The sequence below is a fragment of the Myxine glutinosa genome, chromosome 11 (genome assembly GCF_964187855.1).
Source record: "Myxine glutinosa chromosome 11, kmMyxGlut1.1, whole genome shotgun sequence".
NCBI classification, from domain to species: Eukaryota; Metazoa; Chordata; class Myxini; order Myxiniformes; family Myxinidae; genus Myxine; species Myxine glutinosa.
The window spans coordinates 33,747,185-33,761,850 of NC_136271.1; the positions used below are offsets into that span (position 1 = coordinate 33,747,185).

Sequence of the window (14,666 nt, forward strand, 5' to 3'; positions counted from 1 at the left end):
ACGAGGCAGCTGGGAGCGGGACTGAGCCCCCCCGAATGGGTCGGACCAGCCTCGCGGGTGGATCCTACACCAGCAGCAGTTTTGCGATCGTGGCCGGAGTCTGCGTTGACCATGGGGAATCCATTATCGTCATCAGAGGGCTTTCCCCAGCATTCCGGTGTTTCGCGATTCAAAATCCGATGAGAAAAGGCCTCAGTAGTATTTGACATCGCCTTTTGACACTCCTGGCAGATAAAGGCTTCCGTTGAAGCCGACATCGCCTTTTTCGTGTGGTCGCTTTGACAAAAGGCTTCCGTAGTATTCGAAATCGCCTTTTTCGTTTGGTCGCTTTGACAAAAGGCTTCCGTAGTAGTATTCGAAATCGCCTTTTCCGTTTGGTCGCTTTGACAAAAGGCTTCCGTAGTATTCGAAAGCTGTTTCTTCCCTTGCGTGGCTCGAGGTTTGGCCAAGGACGCGGCCTTTGTCCCCGATGGAGAATGAGACGGTGGTGGCTTTCCGGTGGCGCCAGTCAAGGTTGTCTGAGCGCCCAGCGGGCCGCAGAGAGGGGCCCTCCCCTTCGAAGACGGGTAAGGCGCTGGGCTCGTGGGTTCTGCTACAAGCCCGTTCAAGGTTGCCGCGCCTGCGCGACCACGGCTGCGCGAGTCGAAGGGCCGCGAGCCGCGTGCCGATTTCTTGCACACTTTCGCGTAATGTCCCTTTAGCGAGCACAAATGGCAAATAGCGTCACGTGCCGGACACACGACTCGGGCATGACGAGGCCCTCCACAAAAAAAACATGCGGCCCCGCGCAAGGCCTTGGGTCTGCTGGTCGTAACGGCAGCTGTCAGGGTAGGGTCATCCTCCGGAGCATCCCGGAGTTCAGCAGGCGGATCCACGTCCTCGTCAGTGGTCCTCTCCGGCCGGGCGTGTAGTGAGGTGCCCGCCAAAAGGCGCGTGCGATCATAGGCGTTCGATTGCATCCGCGCTTCGGTATACACCGTCGCTTGCTCAACCGCCGTAGCGAAGGTCAGGTCGGTCTTCTCCAAGAGTTTGAGACGTAGTTCCTGAGAGGAGACCCCTGCTATGAAGGCATCTAAAAGTCGATCATCTTTAGCCTGCTCGGGAGTCCGTGGCTGGGCGCTGTCCAGCATGAGCTGCCGGAGCTCCTGGGCGTAATGATCCATAGGCTCGTTGGGTTGCTGCCGTCGCGTCTGCAGCAGATAACGCGCATACACAGGGCTTTTTTCTTTTATATAAAGCCGCTTGAGCTCCGCGACGGTAAGATCATACGTCGTGCATTGAGCGACCGCGTGGTAGACCCGGTAGTCGATTTTTGAGTGTAATATTGCCAGCTTCGCGGCAGGCGTCGGAGCGGTATCAGGCTCATTAAAGAGATGCTCCAGTTGCTTGAGCCAGTGCTTGAGTTGCAAGCCTCCGTCCGTGGCTTGTGGGTCGGCGCTGAAAATGGACACCGTCAACGTCTTGTTGCCAGCCATGTCAGCAGATCATAAATGCAATTAAGTGTTGTGGAAAACCATTCAGGTCCGCACAACTTTTAGTCCAACGGTTTGGTTTAATTGCATTTAGATCATCAGATCATTCCTGTAAGTAGAAATACACAATAAGCATACGATGCGACATCTCATAAAGCCATTCATATCAGTCAATGCAAGCAAGCTAGATATTCTATAAAGGCGTACCATTAACGAGGCTACCGATGTAACATGTCACAAGGGAGAAGTCTCGGAGCACTGACACAGCAACGGGTCTTATAGTCACGCCCCTAGTGGGGACAACAATGACAGCGAGCAGCGAGCATCCCCACCCGGGTTCAGTACGGATACGATTTCACTACATTCCTCATGGCTTTTTTTCGGTTGGCCAGGGCATTATGAGCCACCCGGATCTGGGCTACATTGTTCACATTTCTGGAGTGCACCAGCAGCTGCTTCTCATTCTTGAGGATGGAGAGCCAGCCAGACTTCATTTTGCTGCCCTTGTTCATGGTGCATTCGATCCACATGTCCCAGGCCATGTTGGAGTAGGGGTTGCCTGTGATGGACTGAGCGAAGTCAGTACGAAGGAAGGTGACCTGATCAGCAGGGAGATTTGTCAGCATTGCCCAGAAGTCAGATAGCCACCTCCCGTACCTATTGTTGTCGTACGCTACCATCCATGGCAGCATGGCGCGCAGAGAGCTGACGTACTCGTCCCAGTTACAGATATGGACTGCGTGGACATTCTGCATTAGTGCATCTGTCATGGACAGGAAGTCCCTCCAGTGGTCTGCCATGTCACTGGCCTCCACATGGATGAATAAGTTAGTGATAAGGCTGTCCAGGTCAGCATCCTCCTCCAGTGCTGCATGAGCAGCAGCACGGGGTTCTTGGGAAAGACTAGTATCTCTCAGAAACTCGAGGTTCTCCCTCGTCTCATCAGCCAGGCAGGGCACGAGCCTCTCCTGCACCAGCTGACTCATGAGCGCCTCATACATAAGCCTCAAGCAACGCAGCCAGGATGAGCCCATCAGGATGAGCCCCCTTTTGTAATGCTTGCCTTTCATCGCACGATCAACGGAGCCCTCGGCAATAACTCCTGCTGCCACGAGTACATCTCCTAACTCACTCCCGTTGTAGTGCTTGTATATAGCACTCATCATCACACACTGTGTATGGAAGGGACCTAGAAAGGGCACAATGTCATGGTATTTCTTTAGGTTCTCGGCCTTGAGCAGGGTAATGAGGACGTACACGGGATGATCTCCCACTAAGAAGGCGAAAGGCATGTGCTTGGTGGCAATGATGATAGAAAGCTTGTCCATGATGTCATTCACAACTGACTTGTTGGGCGGTTGATTGTAGGACATATGAAAATAAGCCTTGCTCTTCCCTTGCTCCGCATTTAAACCAGCATAAAACCCATTGTATGAAGGGCTCATACAGCTGCATCAGGGCGGTCACCATCCACGTCCACACGAGCAAGGGCATGAAAAATGCTCCGCTTGCACTGATGCTTTGTACTTGATGAGAACATAGTGGGCTTTGGTCGGATGGGAGGCTCCCCACGTTTTATCGTCCTATACGGCTTAACTACCTGCATCTCAGATGCCTTCTCAGTTAGTGCCTGTGACACAGTCTTTGCGTCTGTGATGCATGTTTGCTCATCCTGGATGTTAGCCTCATAATCCGGTACAAGACGTTCTAGACGCTGCAGAAACATCCAGTTACAGCGGTGTGCAGTACCCCCTCCTGTCAACGTGTCGTTGGTAAAGTCATCATTGTCAATGATACTAATGCTTGGTTCTCCCTCAGCGATCTCATCAGGACAGATCAAACATCGCTCGAGGTCATGCATGGTCCAGAGGTCACGTAGGAGAAGCACGTTCGGGTAGCTGATCCCCATGCCCAGCTTGTAGTAAGAGTCAATAAGCTCCTTGCTGTGAGTCATCCCATGAAGGGTGACGGTGGCATTGATGGCGGTAGTGGTGGGTCGCTTTGTAATGTACTGCGTGATGAGAGAGGTGAGAGAGAGTGTGCTGGGAGACAGATCTACCTCCTTCTTCCCCTGCAAAGCAGATAGCAGCTGCACCATGAGAGGCGAGAGCTCTTCCTCCTCTTCTAGCTCCTCGACTCTTGGCGGCCATGGGATGGGTTTGATTGACTTGACATCATCCTTGAGCCGCTTAGCCACATTGTGCACCAGTTGTTCACTGCCAACACCGATGGCGGAGAGTGCTGCTTCAACATATGAACCACCCCCAGACGTGTCATAGACTAGGTCGCTCTGGTTTCTCTGAGGGTGGGAGTGGAAGCCGATCTTGCCCTCAAACTCCCGGGTCAGGATATCTTTGATAAAGGATGACTTGATGCTGGATGTTGAGAAGCCATACCGAGATATGATAGAGCTGTAGTCTTTGAGGAGGCTCTGTAGTGACCTTAGCTCACGTTCCTCAAAGATAACTGTTCTGATGTGGTCAAAGAAGATAGTCTGAGCCTCACGGAGATTGACATTGTGCATGCGTGGGAGTTTGTCATCTTCACTCATTTTCTGGTAACGACGCACATATTTCAACCAGCATTTGTTGTGATATCTGATCTCAATCGCATATGGGTCATCAGCTGCATAATCGATCACACAGTTGATTCTATCTCGCATGCTCTGATCTTCGAGGACCACCGTGGGACTCTTGAACGTTGCCCATGCATTATCATACGAAATCAGGGACAGCTTTGATTCTGGGTGCTTTGCCGACTCCGGTTTACAGCACCAGACACATTTTGTTTTTTCATGTATCAGCCCTTCTACACTTGATCGCAGCCGCTTGGCAGGTGGAGAAGCAGCCGGGGGGAAAGCCTCAGACATGGACGAAGAGTGAAATTGGCATTCCTTGACTTCTCGTTTTTTCTGTCTTGTCTTGGCCTGCTCCAGTTTATTAGCATTCCATAAGGTCAGCCTACATGATTTATGGACACATTGTCTGCCGGGACCATTATCCCAATTGACTGTTGCATAAACGTCTCCGAACTTGTCAAGACCGCTCCATAACAGGGCTTTTTTCTTGAGATTTTCCCAACTCTCAACGGAGGTAACGACATCAGTGGCTTCATTGCAAAGCCCGCCACACTGGAGGACACACGGAACGGTGGACATTCTCTTGACAGCTATCTTCTGAATACTGCGCTTCTCAGTGCCGTCTCATTCGCTCGTATACTCCCTGGAAAGACAGAAATAAGTATATGATATTACACACACAGACAAATAAAAATCAAGAAAATAGAAATTCACTAATCAGGACCTCAATTCCGTGGCCAGTATAGATTTAGCCAAAATAATGTGTTAATTCATGATCATATGTTCTCCCATTTAAAAGTTGCATTTTCGCTCTACTGGATGGTGGCCATCTTGGATTTCTGGGTCAAAATAATGTCATAACGTCAAACTAATGTCAGATTCGGAATCCTCGTGGTCAAATTACCCAAAAAAGTGTCTTTGTACGTGATTCTAGGTGTTCTGGTTCAAAACTTAATTTTTCAAGATAGTGCCGGCGGTCATCTTGGATTCGGGCCTCTGGCGAAAAATGCCGGGATTTTTGGGAGGGACATAGAGGCTATTTTTGTTATAAAATGTCAATAGAAGTCAAATCAATCGTCAAACCTTACTAGCCAGAAAATGGTCACGGATTTGAAGTTTTGGACCTAACTATACTTGCCGGAATTTTTTTCCGGCAAGTAACAAACAAACGAACAGATCAACATACTTGCTGGAATCTTTTTCCGGCAAGTAACAAACAGATGAAAAATCACTCATCGAGTGACACTTGGCAAAACAGAACAAAGTAGCATGGCACTCAGTGGGGCATCCTTTTAACCTCAAAAATAATTCGTGGTTGAATTCAGTGACCTGATATAGAAACCGTCTTCAAAGTTTAAGTTAATCGGATGAAAATTGACAATTTTAGAAATTCAGCTTATGTTGACCCTTTGGCCTATGTTCACCTCAAAAATTGTTGGTGGTTGCTTTCAGTAAGGCGATATGAAAATCCTTTTTAAATTTCAAGCAAATCGGATGTAAATTGACGATTTTAGAAATTCGAAATTGTTGTTGACCTTTGACCTATGGTGATCCCAAAAATAGTTGGTGGTTGAATTTAGTTTGCTGATGTGTAAATCCCATTCAAATTTCAAGTCAATCGGATGAAAATTGAGGATTTTAGAAATTTGAAATGGTTGTTGACCTTTGGCCTATGTTGACCTTTTTGCCTATGCTGATCTCAAAAATAGTTGGTGGTTGCTTTCAGTAAGGTAATATGAAAATCCTTTTCAAATTTCAAGCCAATCGGATGAAAATTGACGATTTTAGAAATTTGAAATTGTTGTTGACCTTTTACCTATGCTGATCCCAAAAATAGTTGGTGGTTGAATTCAGTTCGCCGATATGTAAATCCTATTCAAATTTCAAGTCTATCAGATGAAAATTGAGGATTTTAGAAATTTGAAAAGGTTGTTGTTGACCTTTGGCCTATGTTGACCTTTTACGAATGGTGATCCCAAAAATAGTTGGTGGTTGAATTTAGTTTGCTGATATGTAAATCTCATTCAAATTTCAAGTGAAACGGATGAAAATTGAGGATTTTAGAAATTTGAAATTGTTGTTAACCTTTGGCCTATGTTGACCTTTTGGCCTGTGCTGATCTCAAAAAGTAGTTGTTGGTTGAATTCAATTCACCGACATGTATGTTCAATTCAAATTTTAAGTCAATCGGATGAAAATTTAGGATTTTAGAAATTTGAAAAAAAGTGGTTGACCTTTGGCCTATGTTGACCTTTTGGCCTATGTTGATCTCAAAAATAGTTGGTGGTTGAATTCAGTTCGCCGATATGTAAATCCTATTCAAATTTCAAGTCAATCAGATGAAAATTGAGGATTTTAGAAATTTGAAATGGTTGTTGACCTTTGGCCTATGTTGACCTTTTGGCCTATGTTGATCTCAAAAATAGTTGGTGGTTGAATTCAGTTTGTCTATATGTATATCCTATTCAAATTTCAAGTCAATCGGATGAAAATTGAGGATTTTAGGAATTTGAAAAAAGTGGTTGACCATTGGCCTATGTTGACCTTTTGACCTTTTGACCCCAAAAATATAAAGGATTTTGTCGGACCAGGAACACTACCATTTGGTAAAGTTTCGTGAAGATCGGTTTAAAATTGTGACCTGGAGGCAAGTAAGTGTAAGTGAGGACAGATAAATGAAAAATCACTCATAGAGTGACACTTGGCAAAACATAAAGTAGAATGGCACTCACTCAGTGGGGCATCCTCTTGACGTCTTAAATAAATTGGTAGTTGAATTCAGTTAGCTAACGTGAAAATCCAATTCAAATTTCAAGTGAATCGGATGAAAATTGAGGCATTTAGAAATTAGATAAAAGTGGTTGACCTTTTGCCTATTTTGACCTTTTGGCCTAGGCTGATCTCAAAAATAGTTGTTGGTTGAATTCATGTTGGTTGAATGTTGGTTGGTTGTTGGTTGGTTGGTTGAAAGATGAGGAAGTTGTTGTGGTCGGAGGAGACCTAAATGGACATGTGGGAAGGAGTATGGATGGTTTTGACGGAGTTCATGGGGGTTGCGGATATGGTGTGAGAAATGGAGAAGGTGAAAGGATTTTGGAGTTTGCTGATGGAGCTGATTTGTTGATTTGTAATACTCAGTTCCAGAAAGAGGATAATAAGCTTGTTACATACACGTCAGGTGGGTCGACGACAACCGTTGACTACCTGATGGTGCGTAGGCGAGATAGGGGGCACCTCCGAGACACAAAGGTGATCCCGGGGGAGGAGGCTGTTTCACAGCCCCACTTGGTTGTCTGCGACGTAAGGGTGAAAGGTGCGAGGAGAGCTCGGCGGGTGAAGTACCAACCGAGAATGAAGGTGTGGAGGTTGAAAGAGGTGACAGTAAGGGAGGCATTAAAAGAGAGGCTGAGTAGGGTCGAGGATGATGTGGTTGAGCTTGCAAGTGGTTGGATGTCAATGAAAGCTAGTCTGTTGGGAGCCGTTGGTGAGGTATGTGGATGGACAAAAGGACCACCGAGGCACTCGGAACCATGGTGGTGGGATGATGAAGTTGGAAAGAGGATTGACGAGAAGAGGAAGAAGTTCAAGGAGTGGCAGAAGGCGAAGGGTACGGGAGCAGAAACAGCAGAGCATGAAAGTTATAAGGCAGCCAGGAAGGCTGCAAAGAAAGAGGTAGCAAAGGCGCAGGAGGCATGTAGGAAAATGTTCGGAGAACGCTTGGATTCAGAAGAGGGTCAGAGAGCGGTATTCAGGATTGCAAAGCAGATAGCGAAAGAGAGGTGTGCTGTGATGGGGGTGAGCTGCTTGAAGGATGAAGTGGGACAAATCGTTGTCGACCCAGATGGAATTAAAGGAAGATGGAAAAGATATATGGAAATGCTGTTGAATACAGAGAATGAATGGGATGGCAACATAGAGAGTAACCCAGTTTTAGGACCGGCAGAGAAGATAACTGAGAAGGAAGTTGAGGAAGTGATAAAAGCAATGAAGGGTAGAAAAGCGGGAGGGCCGACGGGAGTTGTGGGAGATATGTTGAAGGCAGCAGGAAGTTGGGGTGTGAAGAGAATGACAGAGATCTGTAATCTGGTGGTGAAAGAAGGCCGCATTCCAGTCGATTGGGAACTGAGTACCCTCGTCCCTCTATACAAGGGGAAAGGTGACCCTCTGGAGTGTGGCTCGTACCGAGCGATAAAGTTATTGGAGCATGGAATGAAGGTATTGGAAAGGGTGTTGGAGAGGAGGATAAGGAAGAAAGTGAAGATCGACGAAATGCAGTTTGGATTTATGCCAGCAAGAGGAATGACAGACGCGCTTTTCATTGTGAGGCAGTTGCAGGAGAAGTACATGGAGAAGAGGAAGAAGTTGTTTCTTGGGTTTGTTGATCTGGAGAAAGCATTCGATCGGGTTCCACGCAAAGTATTGACATGGGCATTGAGGAAGTTAGGAGTGGAGGAATGGTTGATCAGAGTAGTGATGGCAATGTACAAAAGAGCGCGCACAGCTGTAAGGACGAAGGACGGGAACAGTGGTGAGTTTGAGGTGAAGGTGGGAGTGCATCAGGGGTCGGTACTAAGTCCACTACTATTTGTAGCTGTGATGGAGGTGCTGGCTCAGAACGTAAAGGAGGATTTACCGTGGGAGTTGTTGTATGCAGATGATCTGGTGTTGATTGCGGAAAGTATGGATGGACTGAAGGAAAACATGGACCCGTGGAAGGAATGTATGGAGACAAAAGGTCTGAAGGTGAATATCGGAAAGACGAAGGTGATGGCAAGTGGTACAGCATGTGGTGAGGTGGAAAGAACTGGGAAGTGGCCCTGTGCTGTGTGTAGGAAGGGTGTCGGAGTGAACTCCATTCAGTGTACAATGTGCGCTGAGTGGGTTCATCAAAAATGTAGTGGTCTGAGAGGGTCATTAACCAGTGTGGCAGCTACATTCAAATGTAAGGTGTGCACAGAGGGAGCTGCAGATGGAGGAAATGTTGAGTTGGATCTTGGAGACGGCGTGAAGCTGGAAGGTGTGAAAACATTTTGCTACCTCGGAGACATGCTGAATGGCGAAGGTGGATCAGACTCGGCAACGGTTGCTCGAGTGAGATGTGCATGGAAGAAGTTTCGGGAATTGAGTGGCATGCTGATGATGAGGGGAGTGTCGTTGAAGCTGAAGGGAAAGGTGTATGCTGCATGTGTGAGAAGTGTTATGATTTATGGGAGCGAGACATGGGTACTGAACGTAGAGCAGCAACGAAGGTTGGAAAGGGTGGAAATGCGAATGGTTCGACGGATGTGCGGAGTATCGTTGAGAGAGAGGAAGACAAATGATGAATTGCGAAAGATGATGGGAATAGAGCCTGTGATTGATGCTGTGAAGAGGAACAGGTTGAGATGGTTTGGTCATGTGTTGAGGAAGGATGAAAGTGACTGGTTGAGAAGAGTGATGGAAATGAATGTAGAAGGAAGTAGAAGACGGGGAAGACCGAGAAAGACTTGGCTAAAGATGGTGGAAGAAGAAATGCGGGCAAGGGGGTTAACAAGGAGAGATGCAGAAAATAGGGCAAAATGGAGAAGATTGTCATGGGGACCGCAAGACTAACCCCTGCTCTAGCAGGGAAAATGGCCTTTAAAATGCATGTTGTTGTTGGTGTTGGTTGAATTCAGTTCACTGATATGTAAATGCCATTCAAATTTCAAGTGAATCGAATGAAAATTGAGGATTTTAGAAATTTGAAATTGTTGTTGACCTTTGACCGATGGTGATCACAAAAATAGTTGGTTGAATTTAGTTTGCTGATATGTAAATCCCATTAAAATTTCAAGTGAATCAGATGAAAATTGAGGATTTAAAAAATTTGAAATTGTTGTTGACCTTTTGGCTTATTTTGATCTCATCAATAGTTGGTGGTTGAACTCAGTTCACCGATATGTAAATCCTATTCAAATTTCCAGTCAATTGAATGAAAATTGAGGATTTTAGAAATTTGATATTGTTGTTGACCTTTGACCTATGGTGATCCCAAAAATAGTTGGTGGTTGAATTTAGTTTGCTGATATGTAAATCCCATTCAAATTTCAAGTGAAACGGCTGAAAATTGAGGATTTTAGAAATTTGAAATTGTTGACCTTTGGCCTATGTTGACCTTTTGGCCTGTGCTGATCTCAAAAAATAGTTGTCGGTTGAATTCAATTCGCCGACATGTATGTCGTATTCAAATTTTAAGTCAATCGGATGAAAATTGAGGATTTTAGAAATTTGAAAAAAAGTGGTTGACCTTTGGCCTATGTTGACCTTTTGGCCTATGTTGATCCCAAAAATAGTTGGTGGTTGAATTCAGTGCGCCGATATGTAAATCCTATTAAAATTTCAAGTCAATCGGATAAAAATTGAGGATTTTAGAAATTTGAAATGGTTGTTGACCTTTGCCCTATTTTGACCTTTTGGCCTGTGCCAATCTCAAAAAATAGTTGGTAGTCGAATTCAATTCGCCGCCATGTATGTCCTATTCAAAAAAAAATCAGAAATTTTTTCGAAAATTTTAGAATTTTTTTTAGAATTTTTTTTAGAATTTTAGAATGGGCTTTTAGAAATTAAAAAAAAAGTGGTTGACCTTTGGCCTACGTTGACCTCTTGGCCGATGCTGATCTCAAAAATAGTTGGTGGTTGAATTCAGTTACCTGATATGAAAATCCTATTCAAATTTCAAGTCAATCGGATGAAAATCAAGGATTTTAGAAACTTGAAAAAAAAGTAGTTGACCTTTGGCCTATGTTGACCTTTTGGCCTATGTTGATCTCAAAAATAGTTGGTGGTTTAATTCAGTTCACCGATGTGTAAATCATTTTCAAATTTCAAGTCAAATCTAATGAAAATTGAGGATTATAGAAATTTGAAAAAGGTGGTTGACCTTTGGCCTACATTGACCTTTTGGCCTATGCTTATCTCAAAAATAGTTGGTGGTTGAATTCAGTAAGCCGACATGTAAATCCTATTCAAATTTCAAGTCAATCGGTTGAAAATTGAGGATTTTAGAAATTTGAAAAAAGTGGTTGACCTTTTGGCCTATGTTGATCTCAAAAATAGTTGGTGGTTGAATTTCAGTTCGCCGACATGTATATCCTATTCAAATTTCAAGTCAATTAGATGAAAATTGAGGATTTTAGAAATTTGAAATGGTTGTTGACCTTTGGCCTATGTTGACCTTTTGGCCTAAGCTGATCTCAAAAATAGTTGGTGGTTGAATTCAGTTTGCCGATATGTATATCCTATTCAAATTTCAAATCAATTGGATAAAAATTGAGGATTTTCGAAATTTGAAAAAAGTGGTTGACCTTTGGCCTATTGTTTTTTTTGGTATACTGAATCGAGGCTCGTGAAAGAGCTAACATTTACTTCACAAACAAATCAACCAGACAAACAAAATATATAAAAAGAGGGAGCGGAAGACAAGATGGGGAGAGAAGGGGAAGCACACAAACACAACATTTGAGAGCAGGGAGATGTGTGGGAGGGAGAGGGCTTGGGGGGAGGAGGCGTGGGAAGGGGGGGGGGGGATAAGTATAAAACACAAGGACACCAAGGACTTCCAGGACAGACGTTGGTATTTCAAAAAAGTGGATTTGGGGTGAATTAACAGGGGTAGAAAAGATCAAGATTTTGGATGGGTGAAGATAAGAGATGGTGGTGAACAGCTGTTTTAAAGACCTGGAGGGTGGAGTGGGATTGAAGAGAGTGAGGGAGTTTGTTCCAGAGGCGGGAGAAAAGAGGAATGAAGGAGTGAAGGTGAGCAGAGAGTCTTGATTTTGGGAGTTTAACCATAAGAGGGTTGCAGGCAGATCTTGTGCGGCCTGTAGGAATGTTTGCGGGACAGAGCCCAGAGAGAGCTGGGGGGGGGGGGGGGGGGGCAAGGCCAGAGAGGAGTCGGTAGAAGATGGAAAGACCACCAACCTGCCTGCGGCGAGTGAGTGAGAGGCCCTTGGAGTTAGCTTCATCGCGGGAGATTCCAATGATTCTGAATGCTTTGGTTTCAACAGCGTGAAGACGAGCTAGGTGTGAGGCAGGAGCACCAGCCCAGAGGGGAGAGCAGTGTTCCATTTAGTCAGGTTCACTATGTTTTTTCGTTCAAAATTTTGGTAGATTAGCAAAACTATACATTTCTGGAATACTCAGAGCATGAGGAATCCAAAAATTAATGTTTGCATTTGCATAGACACCTTTGCGAAAATGACCCTCAGGACAGTGATGAAGATCTGTAAAAGCATATTCCTGAACGGTGTAGACCTAGAAGATCCTGTGTATAGAACTTATAGTTCAATCTGATACTAACAAGGCTGCTTTCTTGCTTTATAAACCCATACCTATAACTTCAAAGGACTTGCAATATCATGTACTAGCAGAAGTACCCGGCATTGCCGGGCGGGGGAGGAGAGGGGGAGAGGGAAGCGGCGGGGAGTGGGGGGAGAGCGAGCCCCTTAGCGTCATAGCGGTCATAGCGTCATAGCGATTTTTTTTTTCATAGCGTCATAGCGTCATAGCGTTCATAGCGTCATAGCGTTCATAGCGTCATAGCGTTCATAACGTTCATAGCGTCATAGCGTTCATAGCGTCATAGCGATTTTTTTTTTCATAGCGTCATCGCGTCATAGCGTCATATCGTTCATAGCGTTCATAGCGTCATAGCATTTCATAGCGTCATAGCGTTCATAGCGTCATAGCGTTCATAGCGTCATAGCGTTCATAGCGTCATCACGTGATCGCTCTGAGCGAATCAGCGCCCACCTGCTCTGATTCCGTTGAATTCCGTGCGCTGAAATGCGCTGAGGTAAATATGAATAAAAAATATGGATCGTCAAATATTTTGAGTTCGGCCATGTTCGTCCCAGGCTCAATGGCCATGTCTATGCCAAATATCAAGCACGTAAGCCTCTCCGTTTAGGAGTCTATCGGTAACATTACACACACACACACACACACACTGTGTTTTATATACTAGGGCATGCCCGTACTATATCTATATCTAAAATTATATCCCCCCCCCCCTCTATTTACATGAAATGGTTTGGTCCAAAGCGAACGGCTTGCGAGTACGGTGACAATCCCCCCCCCTCTATTTACATGAAATGGTTTGGTCCATTCGCAAAGCCAAAGCGAACGGCAGTTACGAATCGCAGTTACGATGAATCGCAAAGTAGTTTTAATTAGTTTTAAAACATAGTTTAACGCCAACATAGTTTGCCAACGTGAAATAAATGAATACGCTCTCAAATGTGCCGTCCGAGGCAGAGTCTGTTCGGCACGTTCGGCACACGTGATAGCTCGCTGCTCTCTGATTGGTTGAATCGTTTTTTGGACATAGCTTGGTAACTACTTGTCCGATTAATATGAAACCTTGAAAAGGCACATCCTCGGGTCCCCAGCAATATACCTGGCAAGTTTCAAGTATATCGGACTGGTAGTTGTCGAGAAACAGCGGTCGCATACACACACACACACAGACAGAGATTAGTGGAATTATAGATAGATATAGATTATGTAATACAGTTATATCACAAATATAAAGACAATGGTTTTCAATTACCTTTGTTTGTTGCTTTTCTATAATCCTGAGCACTATTTTGAGGCCTTTATTGGATTCCTTGACCCAGAAAACATAGGATTAGCATATTTAATTAAGTTTCTAGGTTGACTAGAAGCCGAGATAGCGCAAAATATGTATTTTATGGCGGCCATTTTGAAAATCCAAAATGGCGGCCATGCAGGTGTCTGTGCAAACGCCAACATTGATTTTCGGATTCTCCATGCTCTGATGATTCCAAAAATGTACAGGTTTGCTAATCCCAAAATTTTGAACGAAATTATATTTGTTAACATAGTGAACCTGACTAATTGAGCTGCGGATGAAAGCCTTGTAAGTGGTGAGGAGCTCAGGTGTACCAAGGAAGGACTTCACACGACGGAGGATGCCCAGTCGGCGACTGGCTTTGGAGGCCAGCTTGGAAATGTGGTTTTCCCAGGAAAGATCATGGCAGATAGTGAGACCCAAAAGCTTGAGTGACAGAACTTCTTGGAGAGGATTATTCAGAAAGTGGATGGGAGGGTTGTCCAGTCGGTCTTTTCGGAGAGACATCGTAAGAGTGTGAGATGTCAGGTTGTCAGATTTGTCATGTTGACCTTTTGACCCCAAAAATAGAGGATTTTGTCGCACCACGAACTCTACCATTTGGTAAAGTTTCGTGAAGATCGGTTTAAAATTATGACCTGTAGGCAAGTATAAGTGAGTGGACAGACAAACAAACACACACACACAAACAGGAGCGATCAACATACTTGCAAAAATTTTTTTTCTTTTGCCAAGTAACACACACACACACACACACACACACACACACACACACACACACACACACACACACACACACACACACACACACACACACACACACACACACACACACACACACACACACACACACACACACACACACACACACACACACACACACACACACACACACACACCGGAGTGATCAACATACTTGCAAAAAAAAAAAAAATTGGCAAGTAACAAACAGACCCAAATACAATACCCTCTCCTCTAGCGAGGATAATAACGTTTCTTTTTG

The 14,666-nt window shown here is 44.8% G+C and overlaps 1 protein-coding gene across 1 annotated transcript; it reads right to left on the reverse strand.

Annotated features, from left to right (window-relative positions):
- Positions 1-1,810: 1,810 nt before the first annotated feature.
- On the reverse strand, positions 1,811-4,524 carry LOC144894175 (uncharacterized). Its single transcript, XM_078786258.1, has 2 exons — positions 4,245-4,524; positions 1,811-2,857 (listed from the first exon to the last, which is right to left on the reverse strand). The coding sequence occupies exons 1-2, from the start codon at positions 4,266-4,268 to the stop codon at positions 1,811-1,813; spliced, it is 1,071 nt and encodes a 356-aa protein (XP_078642384.1). The 5' UTR covers positions 4,269-4,524.
- Positions 4,525-14,666: the final 10,142 nt, after the last annotated feature.

Bases quoted from the DNA above. Each gene is read 5' to 3' on its own strand.
- LOC144894175 (XM_078786258.1), bottom strand. From the start codon at position 4,268: ATGAAAAAACAAAATGTGTCTGGT. The intron at 2,858-4,244 runs GCTGTAAACCGG...GGGAAGAGCAAG, and splicing joins AAAAACAAAATGTGTCTGGT to GCTTATTTTCATATGTCCTA.